An 11,917-nucleotide genomic window follows, 5' to 3' on the forward strand; every position below is an offset into this window, starting at 1 on the left:
AATGCGTGATACATCCATTATATCATCTGTTGTAGCACATTGACATACGCTTCTTGGATACAGGGATCTTTGAAACAGGCTCCAGTCATTCCATAAGTGATACTTTTAGTGTCTGCCCATCTTCCTGATTTGTGTCAGTCTGGCAGTGTCTCTGTCGTCCTGGCCTCGCAGAACGAATGCCTCACTGTCAGCATCTCTTATCGTGTCAGCTCTGTGAAAACTGTCCATCGTGTCCTCGTATCTTGGGACTGACTGCTTCCATTTTAAATGGGAAATGCGACCCCGAGGAATTGGAAGAAAAGATTCAGAAGCTGGAGAAAATCCTCAAGAGTAATGCTGAGACCGCAACTGACCTGGTGGTCTTGGACAGGTAGGCGCTCGGCTGGGGTTTCCCCTCCCGTCCCTTTCCTGGGGCCTCCCGGGCAGCGCCTGTACAAGTGGACGGGTGCCTGAGGCAGGGAACGAGCGAGTCTGAGAATCCTTAGGGCAGGGACCTCCCCTTGTCTCCACAGAGAACAGCAGATGGAGGGGCTCCGTCTCTCAGAAGATGGCATGAGCGTGGGCCCCTCCTGTTTGCTGATGTGGACGAGGACCGGGAGCCAGGACAGGAAGCTTGTTTCTGCCCACGTGTGTTCATGGTCGTTCCAACCTAAGTGTCCGCGTGATACTTTGCAAGAACACGACTTTATGGACAGAATTCAGTGTTTTGCGCTACGTTTAGAAAAAAATTTTTTTTTAACGTTTATGTTTGAGAGGGGGAGAGAGAGACAGAGCACGAGCAGGGGAGGGGCAGAGAGAGAGGGAGACACAGAATCCGAAGCAGGCTCTGCGCTGTCAGCACAGAGCCCGACGTGGGGCTCGAAGTCACGAACTGCGGGGTCGTGACCTGAGCTGACGTCGGACGCTTAACCGACTGAGCCACCCGGGCGCCCCTACGCTACGTTTTAAACTGATTGGAAAAACCCCGGTGTTTTGCAAATGGGTGTGACTCTGTGAGAACAATGTTGTTTATGCTTTCTGGGTTTGTGTCTCTGGAAAGGTAGCTGCTTTGAGTTTCAGTAAAACGTGTACACATACACGCTTTTTGATTTGAGTTGGTGGATGGGAGCTTATACCAATTAGGTTTATAATTAAGTTGATTCAACTCACATTAAAGCATCCTTATAGGCGATAGTTCTTGGAACAGTTATAATGACTAGAGAAGCCGATTTCTCAGGGAGTTAAATCAGACAGGTTTTGAAATCCTGGCTTCCACTGACTGGGAGTTGTATGACTTCAGGCGAGTCCTTTATTGTCCCGGAACCGGTAAAATGACGTTGACAGTGGTTTCGGGGGATTCCTTGATGATCAGTCACGTTGATCTTGCAGTGTACCTGCCATTTAATAGGAACTTGGGGAAAGATCTCTTTGTAGAACGAGAAGAAAAGGTAATGTTTCGGATCCGTGGGATGTAAGGATTCAAAATACATGAAATACACGCATGAGATACAAATCTCGCGACCTTTTGCACGTGGTGTTTTTGACTTTTTCGAGCCAGAATGAGCTGATGTGGCAGTGAAAGGCTGTACTTTTGTTCCGAATTAGATTGGGAAGCCTGCAGTGCTTGAAGTTTGCAGAAGTAGAGGTATTAGGGCACTTAAGTAAAACTGATAAGCGGTCTATTGAATCCGGTACTTCCCAGTTTTCTAAGCGTGACTCTCTGGTTAAGTATAAATTCTGATGGAGAATAATGAAAACCGTAGTATTTACACATGTCTTTAGTGTATTTCATTTCCTTAATCGTTGTTAGTGCTTTCATTTAAAAATTTTTTTCAATGTTTATTTTAGAGAGAGAGAGAGAGCGAGTGCGAGCATGGCGGGGGGGGGGGGGCAGGGGGCGGGGCAGAGGGAAAGAGAGCCAGAATCGGAAGCAGGCTCCAGGCTCCGAGCTGTCAGCACAGAGCCTGATGGAGAGCTAGAACCCACGAGCCACGAGATCATGACCTGGGCCGAAGTCGGACGCTTAAGCGACTGAGCCACCCAGGCGCCCCAGTCATTGTTAGTGTTTTCGAATATTATGTGCTGTTCTCGTTGTCCTAGTTCATGAAAGGCATAAGAGATCCAAGGATGATACCATAATCGGTTCAAAGTTAGGTGAGTTTTCCTTACAAGGATACGGTAAAAACACATTAAAATAAAGTTGAATTTGCAGATGCTAAGAGTTTCGAGTAGTGTGGAGGTGGATAGATTCAATGATAGCATTTTCCCTCTATGATCTGCCCCCGTCCCTATTTCTGTGTCTGAGAAGTAATCATTATTGAGTTGTTTGAGTATCTCGATGCCCAAAGAGGCAAAAGCTGAAAGTCTAAACCTATAAACCCTGGGGTAATAAGGTCATGATAAGACTCACAGAATTCTTGGAATGTGGGCTATAGACAGTCCCTCCTAGAGCCCTCCTGAGCAAGCGTAGCACATCTGAAAGTGAGCGCCCTGGGAGGAAGACCACTGCGAGCCTGCCTGTGATCCCAGGGTGTAGACACATATTCGGGGATCGTAGTGCGGGAGTGAGTTCACTGTGGCAGTGACACCCGTTGTTTCGTTACAGATACACTTCTCAACCGTGTGAGATTGTGGTGGACTGTGGGCCGTTCACGGACCGAAGTGGCCTCTATGGCCGGCTGCTGCTGGAGCTGGAGGAGGCACTGAACTTTATCAACGACTGTAACATATCTGTGCGTTCGAAAGAGAGAGATTCGACTTCAATTTCTAAGCAGGTAAGCGTGTACAAGTAAGTAGAGAAAGCAGAAGTTGAGTTTTCCTGTCGAAACGACAGTGTGCTTCTCGTGAGGCTGTTGGTATGTTTTAGTTCCAGGACTTGTCTTCTTATTCCTGGACTTTTTTCATGGAACAGATCTTACCGGGTTGAGTTCATGGTCACCTGACATTATTAAATGTCGACCTCCTTGGTTTCAGGAGATAGGTTGGAAAAAGGAAAACAAGGAGATGGGTTGGGGTCCATTGTTGTTGTTGGGTCAGATGAGTTAGTCAAACCCTCGGGCTGAACGAATTCTTCTGCTGTTACCCGTGCGTAACTGGGTCTGAGCCCATCGCTCCTGAGTGGCACAGCTTTGGGAGGAGATCCTTTTTGATCAGTGGTTCCCAGAGTGTGGACTCCAGATCGGCAGTGTCAGCGTCCCCCTAGGACTTGTTAAAACAGATTAGGGACTCATCCTTTACCTGCTGAAGCTGAAGCTCAGGGGAGGGGTTCAGCTGGCTGAGACGTGACAAGTTCTCCAGGTATCCCGATGCATTGAAGTTTGAGAATCATCATCCTAGGACTTTGCAAACCATTTTTTTTTTTTTTTTCGTTTAACGTTTATTTATTATTGAGAGAGAGAAAGAGACACACAGAACATGAGCAGGGGAGGGCCAGAGAGACGGGGAGACACAGAATCCGACGCAGGCTCCCGGCTCCATGCTGTCCGCACAGAGCCCGATGCGGGGCTCGAACTCACAAACTGCGAGATCATGACCTGAGCCGAAGTCGGTCGCTCAACCACCTGAGCCACCCAGGCGCCCCACAAACCATTTGTGAAATAACGCTGTTACATAGGAGTCCACATTTCTCTCCTGATGATTTTTTTCTGGAGCAGCCGTGCTTAGACTCTTCTCAGCCCTTGATTTCTCATTAAGTCTGCATTCAACCCAGTTTGCCTTTTACTGGCCTGCAGACCCGGCAGTCCCTCAGTTACAGCCTCGTTAGGGATTTACATTCTGCTCTGAGCTAAGAGCGGAAGATGCGGCTCTCTGGGCATAAAGTGCAAGGAAAATTCTCTTGCTCTTGTCTGACGCCTCAAAGAAAATTGCTCTGCTACATAATTCACCTTGCATGTCTACCTGGAAGTCAGTGATTCCGTTTTACTTGTAACAACAGACCTGAAATTAAATTTTATTAACCTTATACGGGTGCATCTTTTATATTCTGTTAATGATTACCTTTTCTGGGGAAGACAAAAGGATGGTTCTGGGCATACATGTATATGAAAAAGTAGAGATTGAAAAGCCCACCGGCCGCCCCCCTCAACCTTGGGGCACTGGCCTCAGTGTCTGGATGAGTGGGGTGAATGTATTTTGAAAGGGCCGATTGGAGACAGCTTCAGTCCCACTTGAACCGTGCGTGAAAACGCTGCGTGATGTTATCGTTCAGCATTTGGCTCTTTCTGTTGTCCTGTAGATACTGTCAGACTGTCGTGCCGTATTGGTGGTCCTGGGCCCCTGGTGTGCAGATAAGGTCGCTGGAATGATGGTCCGGGAGCTGCAGAAGTACATCAAACACGAGCAAGAGGAGCTGCACAGGAAATTTCTATTGTTTACAGACACCTTCCTAAGGAAAATCCATGCACTATGTGAAGAGCACTTCTCTCCTGCCTCACTTGACCTGAAATTTGTAACTCCTAAAGTAATAAAACTGCTCGAAATCTTGCGCAAGTACAAACCGTATGAGCGGCAGCAGTTCGAGAGCGTCGAGTGGTATAATAACAGGAATCAGGATAATTACGTGTCCTGGAGTGATTCTGAGGATGATGACGAGGACGAAGAGATCGAAGAAAAAGAGAAGCCGGAGACCAATTTCCCGTCTCCGTTCACCAACATCTTATGCGGGATCATTTTTGTGGAAAGAAGATACACAGCAGTTGTCTTAAACAGGTAAATAAACGTCCAAGATTAGCGGCTCTTCCCGTAGTGGAGCGAGGCAGCTTTTGGCTTGGTGAAGGGATGCTCTGTAATCGCTCTGAGACTGGCGGAAGGCCCAGGTGGGTGGCCTTCACTCGATACCGTCATGGGTCGTGTGCGATGCTGTACCGGCATCGACGGGGGGGACGTGCGTGTGACTGTCGCGTTCCCGAAAGGCTAGGTCTGACGTGACCTGAGATTTTTTTTCTCTTGAGGGATGTCCATCGGTCGTGACCCGTTTGACACAGAGAGCGAGTATGGAAAACTTCCGTGACGTTACAGTGAAACACTTTTTGTCTCCCGTTTAGTTGTCAGATGCAGTTCAGATAGTTCACCCGTGACTGTGTGTCAGGCTTTGTGTTGAGCATTTCACACCAGGCTTTCCCCTTCACGTAGTTGGAGGATAAATTTTACCGGGGAATCATCGTGGTTATTTTGTTGCCGCTGCTACTGTTAGCTTTTTCCTCCTGACAAATGTCGATTCAGGGTTGCAGATCCGCGGTGGAAAAAGTTGAGAACAACTGGGTTTGCAGTTTGGCTTGGTTCATAGACTATATGTTAAAACTTTCTGACTCAGAAGAAAATAAAAATGTTGGGGAAGCATTCCGAGAATATTGGCAAAGGATGACCCTGCATCCAGACTAGGCCATGGATGCCCGTCTCCCCCCTCCTCTTTGGCAGAAGTTGATTCTTCCTGAACGTTGGCCCAGCCAGGGAGCGGTACTCCAGATCTGTGTCAGACGGTCTGGTAACGTGTGGTTCTTTCTGGTTTGTGTACAGATGCTGTGGTATCGAAGGGCCAGAAAGGGGCCTTATTTTGTGCTTCAGACAATCAGACGACGATCTGTTTCTCTCTGAGATCCATTAACTGGCCAGAGCTGATCTCTAAGAGTTCCGCAAGTAGTGATCTCTGAGGAGAAATTCGGCTTTGGTTCCTGTGGTAATTTGGGATTTCCACCCCCCCCCCCCCCCCCAAACTGCTTCTCACTGTTTTGGGGCTTTGAAAACTTACTTGAGTAATGAGAAATTGGACTCTGGGGTAGTCATCTGGCGGTTTTTAGTCTGGTAATTTTCATAGTCATTGGGCCTGATCCTTATGATGAATACAAAGTAAAATAATGTTAGGTAGTGAATTACATTGGAATCCGAAGTTTAAGGTTGGAAAGGGACTCGTTGACTATCTAATCCAGCCTACTTATTTTTATAAAAAAGAAAGGGCCTCAGGAGGAAAAGTGATTGGCTCTGAGTGAAATTGCTAGGCAGTGGCAGAGACAGTTCTAGAATCCTGATATCCTCCCTCCTAGTTTCCAGTTCCTTCTACAGTCATGATGCCCTTGGGCATCACAGAACACTAAAAACCAGCGCTTTATAGTGGGCAGACCATCCGGGACGCAGACCAGGGAGCGCATGACCGTCAGGATTGTTTCTTAGAATGGGGGAGAGGCATTTCAAGGGTCAGCTCCAAGCTTCATTATAGCCCTGCCCCCAGACAGGATGGTTTAAGAATTAAATACACTTTAGGGGGCTTGGAAGAAATGGGGTACGTTTTCTTCTTCTCCCTCTTCTCTACGTGAATTCTTTTTTTTTTTTTTTTTTAATTTTTTTTTTTTTTTCAACGTTTATTTATTTTTGGGACAGAGAGAGACAGAGCATGAACGGGGGAGGGGCAGAGAGAGAGGGAGACACAGAATCGGAAACAGGCTCCAGGCTCCGAGCCGTCAGCCCAGAGCCCGACGCGGGGCTCGAACTCCTGGACCGCGAGATCGTGACCTGGCTGAAGTCGGACGCTTAACCGACTGCGCCACCCAGGCGCCCCTCTACGTGAATTCTTAAATGTAGAGCTCTGCCAGTTTTCACTGCAGGAATACTAGCCTGAAACCGTGTATCAAAAACCAATCAGTTATTTCCTATTGACTTTGAGGATCAGATTAATTGCGATCAGCTTTCATGAAAAGTGCCTGGAATTTAGTGTTGGATGATGAATCAAGAGCGGTTTGAGAGTCAACTTTATGGGCAGCTAATGAAATATACAATAGAGGTCTTGTTCCAGTAAGCTTTTTAATAAGCTTAGAAAAACTTCCTGAAATCCACATTCTTTCCTTCCATCAGTTTAATGGGAGGAAAACCCTTCCTCAGTGAATAGTTTCATGGGAGTCTAAGCTATTGTGATACATGGGCAGTTTTGTCCTCTCCTAATTAAAAAAAATGAATCATAGCTACTTCTGTGTGTAATGTAGCCATGTGTATAGTCTTAGGATTACACTTTTCCTTTTGCCTTACGTATGGGCTTTATGGTTTATAACTTACCTTTAATTTTGTTTGTTTTTTTTAGTTTATTTTTTGAGACAGGGAGTGAGAGCAAGAGAGGGGCAGAAAGAGAGGGAGAGAGAGAATCCCAGGCAGGCTCCGCACTGTCAGCACAGAACCCAGTGCAGAGCTTGAACCCATGAACTGCGAGATCATGACCTGGGCCGAAACCAAGAGTCGGACGCTTACCTGACTGAGCCACCCAGATACCTTGGTTTTTAACTTACCTTTTAGATATATATTTAAAATTTTTTTCTTCTAACGTTTATTTTTGAGAGAGAGATACAATGTGAGTGGGGGAGGGGCAGAGAGAGAGGGAGACGCAGAATCCGAAGCAGGCTCCAGGCTCTGAGCTGTCAGCACAGGGCCCGATGTGGGGCTCGAATTCACAGACCACGAGATCATGACCTGAGCCGGTTGGACGCTCAACCGACTGAGCCACCCAGGAGACCCGCTTTTAGATCTGTTTTTAAATTTTCCAACACTCCATGAGAAAGGAAGGTGCATGTATTAACTGTATCATAGATGAGGAAGTGAAGACTCTGTTTGTGATCCTCCCAAAATAAGGTAGATATGGCCCTTTTCACTGTGTCATTTATTAGTTTTGTATGACAGTCGAATCTGACATGCCTGGGTTTACATCCTCTCTCTACCCCTCTCCCTCTGTCTCCCTAGTAACTTAAATGTTTACAGAAAAGTTGTAAAGAGATTACAGAACTCCCTTGTCCCCCTTAGTTGGCTTCCCCCATCCATTGTTAACATCTTACATTATCGTGTACATTTGGCCCAACCAGGAAACTAACATTGCTGCGCTACTGTTAACCAAACTTCAGACTTCAGTTTCATTTACCAGTTTTCCCGTTAGTGTCATCGTCTTAATCCCAGGTACCATGTTGCATCTAGTTGTGTGTCCCTGATATCCACTGGTCTCTTGTATTTTCTCTTTTCCCGTGGTTCTGATGACCTTGACAGTCTTGAGGAGTACTGGCCAGGTAGTTCGTAGACTAGCTCTCAATTTGAATTTGTCTGATGTTTTTCTCAGGATTAAAATAGGGATTTAGGATATGGAAGAATACTGTAGAGATGAAGTGCCCTTCTCATCACATCGCATCAGGGGGACTCATGGTTATCGACGTGAGACATCACCAGTGACATGAAACCTCGTCACATGGTTATGGTAGTGTTTGCCAGGTTTCTCCTGGAAGGTGTTCTTTTTCTCCTTACTTTATTCTGTGGAAGCAAATCACTAAGCCAATTCATTTATTATTGGAATTCTTCTGTGAGGAAAACTTCTTCTTTTTTTGATTCTATTTATTATTTATATTCATTGACTTAGGTTCTTTTCTCACTGTGGACTCATCTTTATTTTTTTAAATATTTTCTTTTAACATTTATTCATTTTTGAGAGATAGTGCACGAGCAGGGGAGGGACAGAGAGAGAGGGAGAAGCGGAATCCGAAGCAGGCTCCAGGCTCCAAGCTGTCAGCACAGCCCGACACGGGGCTCCAACCCACAAACCCACGCACGATCATGACCCAAGCCCAAGTCGGACGCTCAACGGACTGAGCCACCCGGGCGCCCCTCACGTTTGTGTGTTTCGCACTTCAGGCTTTAACCTGACGTTAGGTCATTTACCTTGTTGCTCTCGTTCCGCTCTGAGCCGTTGGGGCTCCTTGAGGTCAGCTCCTGTGTCCCTTAGACATGCCCTCATCCTTTCTGTTGTTGATCAGCCATTTCGTCAACGAGCCCCGGTTCCTTTTATTTCTACTCACTTTTTTAGATGTGTATTTTGTGGAAGCTATTTAACTTTTACAAAAAGTGTTTATTATTTTGAGAGAGAGAGAGAGAGAGAGAGAGAGAGAGAGAAAACATGTGTGGGGGGAGGGGCAGAGAGAGAGTGGGAGAGAGAGAGAATCCCAAGCGGATTCCACACTGATAGTGCGAAGCCTAACATGGGGCTTGGACCCACGAACTGCGAGGCCATGACCTGAGCTGAAATCAAGGGTTGGACGCTCAACTGACTGAGCCACCCGAGCAACCCGAAAGTTATTTAACTCTTTAAAGCCTCAGCATCTTCATTTGTAAGATAGAAATTACTTCTCTGTCTCTTAACGTATGTAAAAATGGCTGTTTTATCACCTGATACAGTAGGTGCTGTTTTCTCACGTGCTCTACGCACACGTTTGGGGCGCGTAGTGTCTGTATACTAGAACTATCGGTGATGGTTCTTTTGGTGGAATCACAGAGGAATTACATTTGATTTGTTCATGTTGTTAAAAAAATGTAAGGCGTAAGGAGACTATTAAAAGCTATTGTTCACATATTTTAGTACTTGGCAGACATTTCAAATGATGTGTTTGTTTCTTTGAATTTTTTTCCCCATACGGTTGTCTGCACAAATTTGCAAGCTTAGTGAAATCACAGTTCTACTAGTTTTCTGAATCTAGTGCACATATTTCCTATTTCTGACCATGCTGCTTCATTTTTTGTTTGTTTGTTTTTTTTTTTAACATCTATTATTTTATCTTGAGAGAGAGAGTGAGAGACAATATCCCAAGCAAGCTCTGCACTGTCAGCACAGAGCCTGACGCAGGGCTCCATCTCACAGACTGAGATCAGGACCCGAGCCAAAATCCAGAGTCAGCCACCCAGCCCACTGAGCCACCCAGGCGCCCCTGCCCATGCTGTTTCTGATGTAACTGGGAGGCGATGCGTGTAACACAATGCATTGTGTGGGCTGGTGCCAACTGAGTGAGCTAGGTACAGAGATTGAGGGCAAACATCTAAAAACTCTGTTTTGACAGTGATGTCTGCTGCATATAAGACCGTTGGCTCTTGAATATTTGTTTCATTTTCTTAGTAAATTTTCACGGAAGTTGACAAAAAATACCGCTCTCTGATGGATTTGATACTAGAAAAAAATAAATAACTCGTTCTTAGCTGCAGATAGTTTGAGAAGCTCTATGCACTAGAGAGCAGCAGGGCTTATTGAACCGCTTGCTTGTGCGACAGCTGACAGAAACTCAGTGTGAAACTCAAAAGAAACAAGTAAGACTTCGTGGCCTCTGTTCATGGTACTGCGAAGTCTCTCAGTAGTTTGCGTAACTCACTTGTGAGCTCCCTGACCATCCTCGTTTCTCTGGAAGCCTATAGCTTTGTCTGAGGAGTGTGATTAGGCATCCCCTCATTTATCTGATAAAGTTTCCTCTCTAAACACCATCATCATAAGTATATAGCATTTAATTACTGCTTACAAGAGATTGGGTTTGTTAATGTGCATATCGTCTCTTCTGTCCTCTGCAGTATTGATGTGAGTTTCAGTAGGAGAAATACGTTTACTCTTAGTGCCTTCTGCTTCTCAGCTCGTTGAAATCTGCTAACGTGATCATTTTGGCAAAGTAAAACACATCCTTTGCCTGACTGAATTAATTATTTTGCCTACTGCCTGACATGAAGTGCATTTTTTAACCTCTTGATGCTTATTTGCATACACGATCCTTTGGAAGTACCTATTTCTAAGATAATAAATTTTGTATTTCAGGCATGCGATTTCTTGGCCTGTAACGCTTCTTTCTGTTACTGACATCGTAAGCTTATTATAATAACTAAACAAAGCTTGGAACATATTAAGGAGGTTTCTGATTCTGAACATTTTAAGTATTTGAATGTAGAACACGTGTAAACTAACCTAGACATGCATGTGTTTGGCTGATTTGGAGGCAGGGAGATATTCTAGATGACCACTCAAGGTTTCTTCCAGCTCTTTGATATTAGTCTGTTTCATGTATTTAAAAAAAAAAAAAAAAAAGAATGGTTTGACTTAAAAATGCAATTTTCTATTAGGAATTTATACTATGCGTATGACTTCAGAAGAACCATCTGGAATCACTTACGTCAGGTGTGGAACCATTTATCCCGTGTGCTGAGTTTTTGAATGTGGATATTTCCAAAATAGCTGTAATGGCAACACTAACTGTTAACCTCTGTCCCCGAGTAACGTGACCCCCCTCCTGTAGCTTTCTTCCATCTCTCAACCAGAAGGCCCGCTTTAGGTTACTGGCGTTCTGGATTAATACAGAGCAACAGGCAGGAGGAGGGACGAGTTGGGGAGCCTGTCTTCCGTGACAGGATGGGACGGGGACTCTGGCACCGACTGCCGTGCCGAAGTCTGGCGTGTTCTGTTGTGCAGAACTGGGGTGGGGGGGGGGGTGTCAGCGGCCTCGGGGCAGGAAAGTGTTGGGCCTGGAGGCGCGCCTCAGCAGACAGGCATCCGTTGCCCTGGAGCTCTGCTTCCAGTGATACAGGGCGTTGTGGTGAGATTAAAATAACCATGCTGTTTCGCACACAGCAGGAGCTCTCTTAGTGCATGTAGCCGGAGAATGAGGTTTCCCTCGCCTCCGCCTCTGAATCCCCTCTTGGCCTCAGGGTGTTGGTACGCATTCTGCATAAGTTTGGCCGTAGAGACAGGGGCTTGACTGCAGCCGCAAGTTGTGTGTGTGTGTGTGTGTGTGTGTGTGTGTGTGTGTGTGTGTGTGTGTGTGTGTGTGTGTGTGTGTAGAAGAACATTGAGCTTTCAGAGAAGTGTGTGTGGCTTTTTCATGATAGGTCCTGGCCTGAGGCCAAGATGTTTGAGGATTCCATGTTTCTCCCTGCCTAGCTCTGTCCCCTACTGGGCTACATTCCTAGTAAGTCCTCACTGCCAAGTTAGAAAGTCGGACGTACTGTGGCCATTTTGTTCGGCAGGCTAAATCAGCCCTGTATTTGGCGTTACCAGTGAGTGTTTGGTCCACAGATCGACGCGGTGAAGAGTGGCAGTGATTTCTGTTTAAGCTCGTTGAAAACAAAACGTAACAAAACAAAACAAAAAACAAAAACCACCAAGACCCGTTGTGTTAGG

General features: G+C 45.9%; 1 protein-coding gene and 1 long non-coding RNA gene across 3 annotated transcripts in view; both read left to right on the plus strand.

Moving 5' to 3' along the window:
- The window catches only part of DICER1 (dicer 1, ribonuclease III), a 73,066-nt gene that overhangs the window by 29,012 nt on the left and 32,137 nt on the right, over positions 1–11,917 (plus strand). For both annotated transcript variants that reach the window (XM_086708884.1, XM_086708885.1), the window contains exons 8-10: positions 210–370; positions 2,585–2,753; positions 4,214–4,686. In XM_086708884.1, coding sequence (XP_086565010.1) covers positions 210–370; positions 2,585–2,753; positions 4,214–4,686 — 803 coding nt within the window. The remainder of the gene's footprint in view (positions 1–209; positions 371–2,584; positions 2,754–4,213; positions 4,687–11,917) is intronic.
- On the plus strand, positions 6,535–11,854 carry LOC147579734 (uncharacterized). Its single transcript, XR_015252056.1, has 2 exons — positions 6,535–11,534; positions 11,579–11,854. It is a non-coding gene; the product is annotated as an uncharacterized LOC147579734 (long non-coding RNA).

This window comes from Puma concolor, chromosome B3 (assembly GCF_028749965.1).
Source record: "Puma concolor isolate L17-30 chromosome B3, mPumCon1.1.hap2, whole genome shotgun sequence".
Taxonomy (NCBI): domain Eukaryota; kingdom Metazoa; phylum Chordata; class Mammalia; order Carnivora; family Felidae; genus Puma; species Puma concolor.